Here is a 15,250-nt window from a genome sequence, read left to right on the forward strand (position 1 = left end):
GGAAAAGCAAGAAAGAAAATACTTTGATACTTTTGAGGGTATTTTTTAGTCGATCTAGAGAGAGTCGAGAGAAAAATTCTTCTAGTTTATGTGAGAAGACATACAAGAAGTTTCAGGTTAAGTTAAAAAGTGATTCTTTGTATTGATTTTTCAATTTGATTTTATCGGTAGAATTATTATATAAATAGAGAATTATTGAATCACGTTAATCTTACACTTTCTGTATGTTCTTTATTTGTGGATATTGAATTTCTTTCTTGATATCTTGGGTTTTGGATAATATGTGGGAAGAAAAACTAAATCTTTTCAGGTTTAATTCCTATTGCATATAACAAGGGTTGAGGATGAGCTTGTAGCGAGAGAGATTAAGAGAGGGATGGACAATGATGGATAAAAAGAAAATAAATTTTATCATGAATTATTCAAGCCTACTAGCTTCTGAGTTGATCTTCAAGTTCTCAGCTGAAGAACTGTAATTTTCTCAAGAAGAAATGGCAACTTGTCTCCAAAAAGTCTAGTCAACACTGGTGTTTGATAAGTTTGGGCTCTCATCTAATTCTTCACGACTTCGCGTTTGGGAGATGCCAAAGCTCAGTCAAACATTCCGTGCTTCCACAATTATCACTTTGTAACCTAACCTCAAGTAGACTACTTATGTGATACTGATACAATTTAGTCTTCTTCAATCTCAACAAGCACAGAAAGCATTATTCATATATTTTCTTAGTTTCATGCAAAGCATGCTTGATTTTTCTGGCTCTAATGCCGAATTCTCAGAGACTGATAGCCAATGGCCAAGTTTCATGTAATTTCTTCTACAATCACTTCTTTCTGCATGCTTGTGTGCGACCAATAGAGAAAAATTAGTGGCATGCACAGAGACTTTTCACCTTTTATAATATTGGATACTCTATTCATGTGTATTAGCTGCATACAACACTTCAGATACTGAAGAAGTTTTTGGTTTTCTCGTTAGATTAATTTGATGAAAAATAAAGAGAAATGATTTCTTCCATGTGTTTACTTTTTTAGAAAGTGACATAAATGTTGGATATGAGATCAGTGAGGAAAATCAAAATTCTGTAATGTCCTTAATCCATTTTTAATTGTTCTTAGCACTTTTAGCTATTTCAATTGACTTAATATATGACTTAATTTTATGATCATTAATTAGCCATTGACTAGTCATTTTAATTGTTCCTGTCGATTAATTCTTAAGCATTTTGTATGATCAATTTAGTGACGTTTAGATTCTTGATGAGCCTAAATGATTTCAGACCTCTATCCCAAGAATCCAGTATTTTGCCAGAGATTATTTTACTCTTTTAGTTTCTGCAAACTTTTTACATTTTTCATCTTTTATTTTGTTGATCGAAAATGAAGAAAAACTATATGTGCGCAAAAAATTATTATCCGAATCCATCTTATGCTAATTAAAATTTGCAACATGTAGGAGAGACGAGGTATATTGTTAAAAAAACAAATATTGAATGCCAATAACAATAATTCATATTTTGATTGTCCGATAAGTTAGAAATTCAAATCCAATCTAAATAAAAAATTAGAGCTTGCCACATACACGATATCGGGGAGTTAAGAGATTCGATAAATAGTCCTTAAAAAATTATATCGTGATGTGCTCGATAAAAATCTATTTGATACTTAAGTCAACAGGGATTCAGTTACTTCAAAATTTATAAAAAATTATTTTTTTTATATGAAGTTAGGAAGGCACATGGTAACTTTTTATAACGAGAGAGGTAAGATAACAATTGAATTAAAATAAGAGTTAATTCACATGATGGTTATGTAATTATAGTCCTTCGTGATTATGTTCAACTGTATCGTAACTAGAAAACACTTTATAGTCATATTCAACCACATCATAGTCAAATAGTATTTTATGAATTAGGCTTGATTGCATCATGGATAAAAGATATTTCGTACTAGATTTAATTATATCATTATTTTAAGATTAGGCTCGACTATATCATAGCCGATACTATGTTTCATAATTTAATTCCACCATTGAATAATGCTTCGTATCTGAGCATTATAATGGAATAGTATACTGTTCATCACCTTTTAAACTAAGGGATCATTGTTGCTTTCAGCTTTTAGCTTGCGTAACAAACACTCCGTAGTAGTTCAAATTCACCAAGTGCGATCTGTCACTATCACTTTACGAGTCAACTACATGAGAAAAATCATAATCTTTATTGGCTATCAATCGTCAATGGTTAATTTATGGCTATTATTAATCAAGAAAACGAAGGATCAAAGGAAGGATTTGATGGTACAATTCAATCTTCATCTAAGAAAAAAAAAAAACAAAATTCTCATGCATTTATCAATCAAGAACAAATTCTATTAGGAAATTTTGAATACTATATGGTGATTAATCTCCCACCACATATTACTTGCCAAAATAGGTACACATCTTGATAGTGTGTCAAAATATTAATTACATTTGATTAGCTTACATTCATCTCAACCTAATAAAACCTATAATTTTAACCTTTTAAATCTTGGTGTAACTGCATATTGGCACATACATTAGATGAGTTCTTTTATTCTAAGCCAATACAACACAAACAAGGTTCAAAAATCTTACCGCTGGATGAGATGTTCGTTCATCCAAACCCTCGACTCTTAAACAACTAGAGATTGTGTTTATTGTACCTAAAATTTTAAGCTAGCAAATGAGATATGATCTTATTTTTGTCCTCGACATGGACCAAATTACTTTGAAAAGATTAATAGTAGTTGTGTTCATAAAAAAAAAGTAGATTAGTTGTTCATCAAAATCCAAGATTTGGTTGAAACTTTCCTAATTCTGCTGTGATTGTTTGAGAGTTGTGTTCGTAAATGTCTGAACAGACAGAATTGTGAGATGATAATTAAAATAAAAGTCTATAAGGTGACATGAACGGTAGGTAGGAAACATTAATAACCTACCAAATAAGTTTAAGGGAGATGCATTAATTATTTGTAGCAATTCAAAGCTACAATTCAACTGCCATTTTAAACTTTATTGATGCACTAATGGACAAATTGCAATATATATATACATATATATTCCTGTGAAGTCAATAATTATCATATTTTTCAATCTAAAGTTGAGGTTTGTTTATGCAGTGTCAACTATTTGTTGATTGAAACTCTAATTTGTATATATTAATTAAAACCCATTACAATATTTTAAAATATCAACAGTTTATATTTTTTATATGCTTATTTAATCTAAATAATCACTTTGCAAATAATTATTAGGATTTTTTATGGATGTTAATGACAATAATGTATGATTTCAAATTTTGAAATGATATATATGCTATATCAAAATTTATAAATATAACTAAGTTATTCCACACACACACACACACACACACACACACACACACACACACACATATATATATATATATATATATATATATATATATATATATATATATATATATATATATATATATATATATATATATAATATAACAAAATTTCCATGTAATTATTTTTTAAAGCAGAATTCTACATAAAATTAGTGAATACTACGTGGTGATTAATCTTCATTGAGTGTTGTATTCAGGTTGTCAAAATAGGAAATAATATAATGATGATAATAATAGGCTGTATACATTTTCTCTCTCATTGGCAGCCCTTTAGGTATGTCCCTCAATACTCATAATTAAGATTCTATTTCATCTACTAATGGAATGTAACTAATGCACGAATGTTCCATAACATTAAACATTCATAACTAAATAATAATAATAATAATAATAATAATAATAATAATAATAATAATAATAACAACAACAACAGTTGCATTTTCGTGGCAAATAAATTTTCTTTTCCATATCATTGAAAATACACTATTACTAAACTTGGAAATGAAAATTAAGGATCAAATTTACCTACCTCCTGGCCACTATATAATGTAGGATCTTACGAGTATTTTTTTTACTTTATTCTTTTAATTCTTACACTTGTCTCCTCCATCGTCGCGACGACGACACCAACCACCACTACCGTCGCCACCTCCTCTTCTTTCTCCTTTTCCTTCTTAACCGAATAGTCGTTTTCACAGGTGTGAAGAAGGATGCAGATTTTCTTGCTCAAATTCTTCCTTCTGTTTTCATCTGCTGCAATACTCACAGGTATGTCATGAACTTTGATTGATGTAATGTGTCACACTAATGTAATAAGATGAGCAATTCTGTACACATCAATTGATTAGGATGAGAAAAACATGTGAAATATAATTTAGCTTGAAAGTATAATATTTTTCAGACAAGTTTAGTGCTCTTTTTCCATGTTTTATTTTCTTCTGTAGCCAAGATAAATAAATTGCTAATGGTTTTACCTTTCATGTCGCTTCAGGAAATTTGGTGACTTCAACATCCTATGATTATTCTGCAAGCATAGAGGCAAGAGTGTTGTTTGGATTCTTATGAAATCAATATATTATTTCTCATATATATGTATGTATTATAATTTATATAGTTCTTCACTATGGCTAATATTATTCAATATTTTTAGGGCTTCTAAGTATCTATACTTGCAAAACTATAACTTATTTATCATTATAATGTCTATTCCTTCATATTCAAGATCCTTCGCATATGTCACTATGGTTGCCATCCTTTCAAATGTAGGTTGACCACTTCTAACCTTGATTAGATTATTTTGTGTAGGTTAAAGAAATATATAAATCATCTAAAATATTATTAATAAATTTAGTATTAATTATTAAGAATATTATTATAAATTAAATTATTAATACACTTTAAACATTAATCTGATAAGAATGTATTAAATTTGTTTATCAAATATTGAGTGTTGAAAACATCTTTCGATATATTCCATAAGTATCAATTAGTTTAGCTCATAAGGAAATTTGATGGTTTATTGAAATCGAAAGAACGTAAAAAAAATTAATACTTAGGTCACTTGTAATTAATGAGAATATTAACACTCTTTCTCTATAGATTACTTAAAAAGTTATTATTATTTTCTCTCTCGTTTAACGCAAATTTATTCGTATCACTTAATCGTCCTGTCTATGAACAAGACATAGCTTTAGGTGGCTGATGATGACGAACCCCCACAACCATGGGAATCCTGACATCTCTTCTTCTTCCTACAGTGCTTAGCAGAGCCCCCGAGACCTCAATATGGTGGTGGTATCGTCCGCAATCCAGAATTCAACGATGGCCTCAAAGGATGGTCGGTATTCGGCTATGGCAAGCTAGCCGAGAGGACATCCGACACAGGTAACAGGTTCTTGGCTACTGACGGGAGAAGTTTGTCACATCAAAGCATGTCTCAGAAGGTCTATCTGCAGCGGGGGATGCTCTACACCTTCTCAGGTATTGTCATGTCGATGCCTCCAAGCACCGCTTACGTTACTGCTCGGCGATGACGTTCCTCGTCTTGTTTCAGCCTGGTTGCAGGTCGACCAAGGAAACACCACCGTCACGGCCATCTTCAAGACGGCTAAGGATGGCTTCGTCCACGTCGGAGCGGTTGAAGCCCGGTCGGGGTGTTGGTCGATGCTCAAAGGTGGCCTGACTGCCAAATCCTCTGGCCCAGCTGAGTTCTACTTCGAGGTGACTTTCGACGGCACTCTTCAGCTCGCTTCACACGGTTTAATTTCTTCCGTCTAAATGTCTGGTGGCTGCAGTGCGAGAACACGAGCGTGGAGATATGGGTGGACAGTGTGTCGCTGCAACCATTCACCGAGGATAAATGGCGAGCTCACCAAGCGGAGAGTATCAGCAAGGTAAGAGATCGGACCGAGTTTCCGGTGTGCACATCGAAGCTATTCGAGTGAAAGCCGCAATGAAACAAGAAGTTAACTGCATGCAGGTCCGCAAGAAGACTGTTGCAATCCAAGCCGTGGATGCCAATGGCCGCGCCCTGCCCGGTGCATCAGTCTCGGTTCAGCAGAAGAGGCCCGGCTTCCCCTTTGGTTGCGCCATTGCCAACACCATCCTCGAGAACTCGGCATACCAGAGCTGGTTCACCTCCCGCTTCACCGTCACCACCTTCGAGAACGAGATGAAGTGGTACGCGAACGAGCGGGAGCAGGGCAAGGAGACGTACACCGACGCGGACGCCATGGTCGCGTTCGCGAAGCAGCACGGCATCGCCGTCAGAGGCCACAACGTGGTCTGGAACGACCCTCAAGACGTGCAGAACTGGGTAAAGTCACTCCCCACACAGCAAATTGGGGAAGCAGTGAACAGGAGGTTCAACTCCGTGATGCCGAGATACCGGGGTAAGGTCATCGCTTGGGACGTCGTCAACGAGAACGTCCACTTCTCCTACTTCGAAAGCCAGCTCGGCCAGAACGCGTCGTCCGTCTTCTACCAGCAGGCACACCAGCTCGACCCCAACGCGCTCATGTTCCTCAACGACTACAACACACTGGAGGCGCCCGTAGACGGGAACGTAACTCCGGACAAGTTCCTCCAGAAGCTGTGGCAGATACAATCCTTTGGAAATCTTTCGCGCATGGCTATCGGGCTTGAGGGCCACTTCGGCACCCCCGACATATCTTACATGAGATCTGCTCTCGATAAGCTTGCAGGAGCTAATGTTCCCATCTGGCTCACAGAAGTGGACGTTGGTCACGCAAACCAGGTACAGTAACTGTTCTGCCTTTGACATCTTCTCCTTGAGTCCATGATCTGATATCTGAAGTGAACATGCAGTCGAAGGATTTGGAGGACATACTGAGGGAAGCATATTCGCATCCAGCCGTGCAGGGTATTGTAATGTGGGGAGCATGGCATCCACAGGGATGCTGGAGAATGTGCTTGACAGACAACAACTTCAAGAACCTGCCGACCGGAGATGTAGTTGACAAGCTGATTTTTGAGTGGAAATCTGATAACCTGGCTGCGACAACTGATGCTGAAGGTCTGCACAGGGCCGAGCTCTTCCATGGCGAGTACAAGATAACAATAAACCACCCTTCAAGCAACTCATCATCTATGCGGAGCTTGACAGTGGATTCAGATTCACAGAACAACAGTGTACTCAGGGTCATCGTCTAAGCAACTGAATCTGGCAATCACAAAGCCAGATTTCAGTAGATCTTCTTCTTCTATAATTAATTTATTTCTTGAACTTGAGGTCGTCAATGCTTGTTAACGGTTGGAGATTAGGAGGGAAAACCCTAAAAAGTTTCCTCCTTTTACTCTATTATATATATATATATATATATATATATTATGGTGAAAGCCAATCCATTGCTTCCACGTCACAATTTCACATCTCTTTGGCAGTTTCAAGTGATTCAGAGATGAAAAAGATCGACATGTAAACCTGTCTAAATTGAAAAATAAGAATTATTTATGTTAATTTTTAGTAAAAAAATTACTTATTAACTTAGAATAATTGCTAAATATTTTTCACTTGGGAAACTGGGATTCTAAATGGAATTGGATAGCTGACTAATATTGGAATTGCAACCTTGAACTTCACATCAGTTGACCTTTGATTGCCTAGATTTTTCTGGTCTTTTATGGCAATACTTGGATTGAAAGATCACAAATAACCAAATACGAAACATGTGATACTTACTAGCCACCAGCAATTTAAATGCACTTGTTAGTCACTGCTATCGTTCTTGCACGTATTTGCAATTAATATCAGTAGTTTTTTTTAAAGGTGGGATTAGGATATTTTGAGACCAGGTTATACATGCCTTAAATCAAGTCAAATAAACAAAATGTTCAACATATCTACCTTTTTGTCAAGAGTGTTGTGCTTGCAAGTTTCAGCAAGCCACAGATGAGAGGTACTTCATCAGAAGTTAGATGTGTTTGGAAAGCTATCATATGATGTTGTATTGGTGGTTGAATTTAGTGTGTAACTTAGCATGGTGAGAACGAAGATATTTGCAGCACTAGTTGTAAATTTATATAACAGTAGCATAAAATTATAATTATGTTACTGTTATATAAAATAAAATTTAATATCATAATCGAAATCAAATAATGATATATTAAGATCGGTCTACAAATGCATCATCATTGAATCCGAAAGTTATAGTAATATCGATCCATAAAGAAAATTATACTAGTTTTTATTTCTCTTCCTATCATTCACAGGATTATTATAAGCGATGGAACAAAAATTAAAAAGATTAGAAGATTTTACGATGAAAGCAGAGAATCTAAGAAAGTAGGAGAGTCCCTCCTATTAACATTCTCTCATATTGAATATGGATTTTTTTTTATATTGACTAATAATTATAATCAAGATCTAATTATATTTATAATATATATTATCTAATTAAATAGGATAATATAATCTAATATTTTTTTACTTAATCCATTAATTGATAAGATATAAAAAAATAAAATTAAAATAAATAAAATAAAAATTTATTTAAAAATAAATTTACCTAATTGGAATTTAAAATTTTTAAAAATTATTTTATATATGGTAATAAATTTTAAAATAAATCAATGAGTCTAATAAGTATAATAATATTATGTTAAATTAGATTACCAATGCAAGTCATAGCGATTATGAATATGAATCCTGAATTTGACTTATCATTGTCTTTACAATTTTTTAATGTTTCATTTCTAGGTTGGTCTAGTATCTATCTAATATTTAAACTATAAAACTAATATATGGTATTGTATATATTTGAGCATATAATAAACTTATAACAATGTATATATAAGAAATATTCTTCATTTGATTCATTTCTAAATCATTTTTGAAATACTGGCTTTGACTAAATTTTTTATCGTTAGTAATATATGTATCATTAATTCAGCAAAATTACATACTAAATCTTTCTTCTTAGCTAATATATCTTTTTTTAGACAATCATTAAATATCTCAATACCAATAACATAAGCTATATTATTCATATCAATAATATTAAAATTTTTGATAAGAAATATATTGATTTTATGTAATAAACTAAAATTATTATTGACAAATAATATATTATTCACATATAAGACTAATATAATAAACTTTCACTATTGATAATAGGTATATCATTAATTGAGTAAAATTATATACTAAATCTTTCTAAGACTTAGCCAATATATCCATTGTGAGATAATCCTAATAATCCTTAAATATCTCACTGCTAATAACATAAGCTGCATTATTCATATTAATTATTTTAAATTTTTTGATGAGAAATATCTTGATTTCATAAAATAAACCAAAATTACTACTAGCAAGTAATATACCATTCATATATAAGACTAATATAATAAACTTATTCTAACTGATCGTTAGATATATATATTAATCAATAATATTTTTCTTAAATATGAATGAAATAATGATATCATAAAGTTTTATATATTATTATTTGGAAGCTTCTTTAAGACCATAAATAAAATTTCTAAGTTGCAAACCCAACTTTTCTTTTTCTTTTCTATGAATCAATCATTTATGTTGTTTCATGTAAATTTTATCATATAGTTTTTTATTCAGAAATACTATTTTTACATCTGATATAACTTAAAATCATAATGAGTTATTAATGTTATGATGATCCTAGTCTTTTTTTAAAATTAGAAAAAAAAATCTCATTATAATTAATGCATTCTTTACAAGAAAAATCTTCAGCCACAAATTTTTATATTTCATTTTGATTCATCAATTTTAATTTTTTTTCATTATATCATATCACTTTTAGAATCATTAATTTTCATAACTTATGAAAATAACAAGAGATCTTTTTTTATTTCTAATATCATAAAAAAAATAATAAGTCTTTTTTTTCTTTCAGATCTTCTTAAAACTACTAATTATAGTTATTATTATTATTATCATCATCACCGATCAAAGGCAGTGGTGCTGTTGCCTTGTTGTGTTATGATACACAGCAGCATTGCTACATGTAAGGCGTCAATGACCAAGGTAGGTCATTGCAGCATCACCTTGGCTACTGTACAGAAGCAACTATCATTGCATGCAACAACATTGTTATTTGCGTAGTTCTTGCCCATGATTGGGTTGGGTTGATGACTAACGAACGTTGTTGCCCTCAACAGTGCTGTTGTCGACCAAATATGGGTAGCACACTTGCCAATGCAAATTACTCAACGCTAGGTAGACGGTAAAATGGATAAGATAGAAAAATTGATCGATAACACAAACAAATCGTTTAAGCATCGTATAATGAAAATTCAGATAACATCGAAGAGTATTGACAAACATATCTATATGCAAAATAGATATATTTTATAATTTAAAATATTTAGTTTCGACATAATATACTTTGATATCATTTGTAAGCATAAAATTATAATTATGCTACTGTTATGTAAAAAAAAATTTAATACCAGAGTCAAAATCAAATAATAATAATTGAGGTTAATGTTATGTATTTTTTTATGTTAATTAAAATAATTTATCTGATTTACAAATATGTCATCGTCCTATCCGAAAATTATAGAGATACATATGCAGCGAGAAGTAAACTCACCTTTTCTCTTCTATCAGATGAAATATGAACTTATGAAGATTGAAAATAGATCTCATATCATATATAGTATTAATGAGGACTTATATATTTATAAGTGGAAGTAAAGGTCTAAAATAAAAAAGTAAGTAAATTCATTTCGTCAAGATCATCTCCATCAAAATTATATTATAAATGAGCTTCCTTGTCGATAATTATAACTATAATTTAATTAAATGTATAATTTAATTAAATCTATAATAATACTTACCTAATTAAATAGAATCACTTAATTTAACATGCGTTTATTTATCACCTTCTCCGGTCACAAGTGTCAAATCTCAAACTTGCATGCAAAAGGAGATTACCAATAGTACCTAATATCCCAGACTTCTTGGCCAGCACAGGTTTTGATTTGAGTGAAAGCACAACATTTCAACTGTGTTCACCAACAACTCTCTATCTCTCCTGTCTCTAGCATACGACTGGCCAATATGTTGAGTATGGAGAAGTCATGTTTTGTTTGCCGTGGACAAGTCGATCATTTCCTACCTCTATTTCGGCGATGAAGGAGAGTTTGATTAAACACTATCTGATTAAAGAATCGCACGCATCAATGTCTCTTTACTTCAGCTTTGGTTGTGGCTGAGTAAAAAGGGTTGAGGATGAGTTTGTCGCAAGGGAGATTGAGTGAGGGATTGACAATGATGGATAAAAAGAACGTAAATTTTACTGTCTCTTATGGTATCTTTCTCCTCTGCCTTATCATGAATTATTGAAGCCTACCAGCTTCTGAGTTGATCTTCTAAGTTCTCAGCAGAACTATAATTTCTCGAGAAGAAATGGCAACTTGATCTTCATAAACTCTAGTCAACGCTGGTGTTTGATAAGTTGGGACTCTCATCTAATTCTTAATGACTTCGTCTTTGAGAGATGCAACAGCTCAGTCAACATTCCATGGCTTCCACAATTATCGCTTTGCTACCTAACCTCAAGTAGAATACTTATGTGATAATGATACAATATAGTCTTTTTCAATCTCAACAAGCACAGAAAGCATTACAAGAAACAAAAATGAAGTAGATTGAAGAAACAAAGCATGATGTACCAGTATATGACCAAACCCAGACCCTCTTCTTAAGAGAACTAAATCTTCTTTTCTTAGTTTCATGCAAAGCATGCTTGATTTTTCTGGTTCTGATGCTGAATTTTCAGAGACTGATAGCAAACAGTGTCATGTGAGTGTATTTAAGGTTGATCTTTGTCAGTCTGTTGTCTAAGTTTCATGTAATTTCTTCTACAATCTCAGACAGCTCCATCACTTCTTCCTCATGCTTGTTTTGAGTGACCCATGGAGAAAAGTTAGTGGCATGCACAGGTACTTTTCACTTTTTGGAATATTGGATACTCTGTTGATGCATATTAGCTGTACATACAACAAATTGAGATACTCAAGGAAGGTTTTGTTTTTCTAGTCAGGTTAATTTGATGATAGTGAAGAGAATTGATTTCTTCCTTGTGTTTGATTTTTCAGAATCATGACATAAATGTTGGATATGAGATCAGTAAGGGAAACTCCAATTTTTGTAATGTCTTTAGTCCATTTTTAATTGTTGTTAGCCCTTTTAGATATTTCATTTGACTAAATATATGATTTAATTTTATGACCATTAACTAGCCATTGATTAGTCATTTTAATTTTTTTTGCTGATTAATTTTATGTCATTAATTTAGTGATGCTTAGACTCTTAATGAGCCTAAGTGGTTTCAGGATTGAGACCTCTATGGCAAGACTTAAATATCATATATTTTACTCATTTCTTTATCAGATCCCATATGGTCTTACTCTCTTGAAAAAAAAATCATATACTGAATGCCAATAATAATGATTTTACATGACATGTGTTAATTTATATTTTGATTTTCTAACATGTTAGGGATTTATATCCAATTTCGATCTGACATGTTGATGTGTTGAGCTACCAAGGTATGCAATAAGACATAATATATCGGATTGCATATATGTCAGAATTCTCTTATCATTTATTTTATATTCTTATCATCTATTTCCTATTATATTTCGATACGCTGAGGAATATAAGACACAATATTATTCAATAGACTTATGTGAGCATGTTATTTGTCACACATCTTGGTGCTTTGGTCTCGAGTCATTAGGGAACACTTCCCATTACGTTAGACGATCGCTCATGGGTTAAGATGTATCATAATTACAGAATATTTTATGGTAAACTCGAATTAGATGACACTTCATGACTAAACTCGAATCTCCTAGTCATATTCAATCGTATCATTGTCGAACAATACTTTATGATTAGTAGAGTGGTACATGTCGTCTCATCTTTATTTGAGATATATGTGTGATTGGTCATTGTTACTTTAATTTTTAGCTTGAGTAATGCACAATTTATAATAGTTCAAATTCACTCGTATAAACTATCACCATCATTATAGTTTTTGTACGAGCGTAACCACCATGAGTTGCTTTGATTATGATGTATAATATTATTTGATTTAGTTTCTCATGATTCTTGTTCATTATCTTACAGTTGGTTCTTCATCGACTAATCGAAGAGCCACGAAAACAATCAATCAAACTATTAAGATCCGATAAGATTGTAATCTCGATCATCAATCTTGAATGGCCAATTTGTGGCCATTGTTAATCAAGAAAATGAAGGGTTTGATGCTAAAATGCAATTTTCATCAAAGAAAAAACTCATTCATAACAAAATTCCCATTCAGCTATTAATCTAGAAAAATTCTACTATAAAATTTAGAATATTATATGGTGATTAATCACCATCACATATTGATTGCCAAAATAGCAACGTCGTGATTGCCCGTCATAATAATAATAATAATTATTATTATTATATTTGATTAGCTTATATTCATCTCAACCTAATAAAACCAATAATTACATATTGGCACGTACACGAAAAAAGTCTTTTTATTCTAAGAAAATACTACACAAACAAGTTTAGAAAATGTTACCGATGGATGAATATAAACAACTAGAGATTGTGTTTATCGTACCTAAAAGTTTTAAGCTAATGAATGAGATATGATCTTATATTTATCCACGGACCATTTAACTTTGAAAAGATAAGATTTCCTCAACGGGATTGAGGATATCTTTGTTGAGGGAAATCCTCAAATCTTTCCTCTTATAAATAGGAGAGTGACTTATGTAAATACAATCAAACTTCTTTAATAATTTTTTTATAATTTTTCTTATTTTCTATTCTTGTATCAGAGCAAGTGAGATGAGCAAGGCTCTACGGCTATCGAATCACCACATCCCTTGCCTTTGTAGAGCAGAGAAGGGGGGAACTCTTTCCCGTAGAACTCATTTCCTTATCGAACTTCGTTCTTTGTCCGTTATATGGTCATCCGTTGTACAACGAGTGACACCACTTCTTTCCTCTTTTGCAATTATCTTCTCTTCTCTACTATAGCATTATTGTTTCTCTACTGTAGTTTCCTTCTCTACTGTACCTCTGTTGTAGTTTCTTCCTACAGCTACATTCTATGTTGTAGCTCTTTTGTTGCAGCTCTTCCTTTGTAGTAATAACAACAACAGTAGTGATATGCTCTTGCCCTACTCACGAAGTCTCTCGCTCGTAAACTGTTTGCTTTATATCGATCCAAGATTGGTGTCATTGATAAGAGCACATCTTGCAGGGCATGATAGCAGATAAGATTTTCTCAATTATATGAGGATATTTCTTATTCTATTGAGAGAAATCCTCTAATATATTGAGAAAAATGCCCTCACAAGATGGTGCTCCTATCAAGGACACCGATCTTGGATCGATGCAAAGTAAAAAGTTTACGAGCGAGAGGCTTCGTGAGTAGGGCAAGAACAGATCGCTGATGTTGTTGTTGTTGCTACGGCTACGACGGCGACGACGATGGCTGTGAATGTTTGGTTGAAATTTTCTACTAGTGTTCATTAAAAAAGAAGATCAGATGTTTATCAAAACTCAAGATTTGGTTGAAACTTTTCCAATTCAGCTGTGAATGTTTGAAAGTTGTGTTCGTATATTATTCAGCTGCCATTTTAAACTTTATTGATATCCTAACGTGCAAATTATAACATATATACATATATATTCTTATAAAGGCAATAATTTTCATAATTTTCGATCTAAATTTGAGGTTTGTTTATGCAGCGTTAACTACTTGTTAATTTAAAACCCATTACAATATTTAAAATACTATGACATTTTATCCAACATTGCAAATAGTTATTAGGTCTTTTAATGGATGTTTTCTTTTGTTTTTGTTTTTCTTTTTTGATGGACGTTAATGACAATGTAAAAAAAGGATTTCAAATTTTGAAATGATATATATGCTCTATCAAAATTTATAAAGATAAATTAGTTATTCCTAAACATATATATAATCCTTTATAACAAAATTTCCTTGGCACTATTATTCAAAACAAAATTCTACATAAAATTGATGAATACTATATGGTGATTATTCTCTATTGGGAGTTGTATCGAGGATGCCAAAATAGAAAATAATAAATTAATAATGAAGATGATGACGATGATAATAATAATAATAGCAGTAGTAGTAACAATAATAACAACAATCCTTCAAGTAACTTTTCTTTTTCCATATAATGGGAAATAAACTATTACTAAACTTAGACAATGAAAAATAAGGATCAAACTTACGTACCCCTTAGCTATTATATAATGTAGGATCTTGTGTTCCTTTTTATTTTATTCTTTTAATTCCTACACTTGTCTCCTCCTC

General features: G+C 32.2%; 1 protein-coding gene across 1 annotated transcript; it reads left to right on the forward strand.

Moving 5' to 3' along the window:
* LOC135628453 (endo-1,4-beta-xylanase 5-like) lies at positions 1-7,268 on the forward strand. Its single transcript, XM_065135094.1, has 8 exons — positions 1-116; positions 4,091-4,160; positions 4,384-4,430; positions 5,150-5,372; positions 5,446-5,612; positions 5,687-5,785; positions 5,872-6,648; positions 6,720-7,268. The coding sequence occupies exons 2-8, from the start codon at positions 4,103-4,105 to the stop codon at positions 7,062-7,064; spliced, it is 1,716 nt and encodes a 571-aa protein (XP_064991166.1). The 5' UTR covers positions 1-116; positions 4,091-4,102; the 3' UTR covers positions 7,065-7,268.
* The last annotated feature ends 7,982 nt before the right edge of the window (positions 7,269-15,250 follow it).

This window comes from Musa acuminata, chromosome BXJ3-1 (assembly GCF_036884655.1).
Source record: "Musa acuminata AAA Group cultivar baxijiao chromosome BXJ3-1, Cavendish_Baxijiao_AAA, whole genome shotgun sequence".
Taxonomy (NCBI): Eukaryota; Viridiplantae; Streptophyta; class Magnoliopsida; order Zingiberales; family Musaceae; genus Musa; species Musa acuminata.

What these genes read in the sequence shown, in the direction of transcription:
- LOC135628453 (XM_065135094.1), top strand. Translation starts at nt 4,103, where the DNA reads ATGCAGATTTTCTTGCTCAAATTCTTCCTTCTGTTTTCATCTGCTGCA. An exon ending in GATGCTCTACACCTTCTCAG is followed by an intron (nt 5,373 to 5,445) that starts GTATTGTCATGT and finishes GTCTTGTTTCAG; the next exon opens with CCTGGTTGCAGGTCGACCAA. An exon ending in CAGCTGAGTTCTACTTCGAG is followed by an intron (nt 5,613 to 5,686) that starts GTGACTTTCGAC and finishes TGGTGGCTGCAG; the next exon opens with TGCGAGAACACGAGCGTGGA.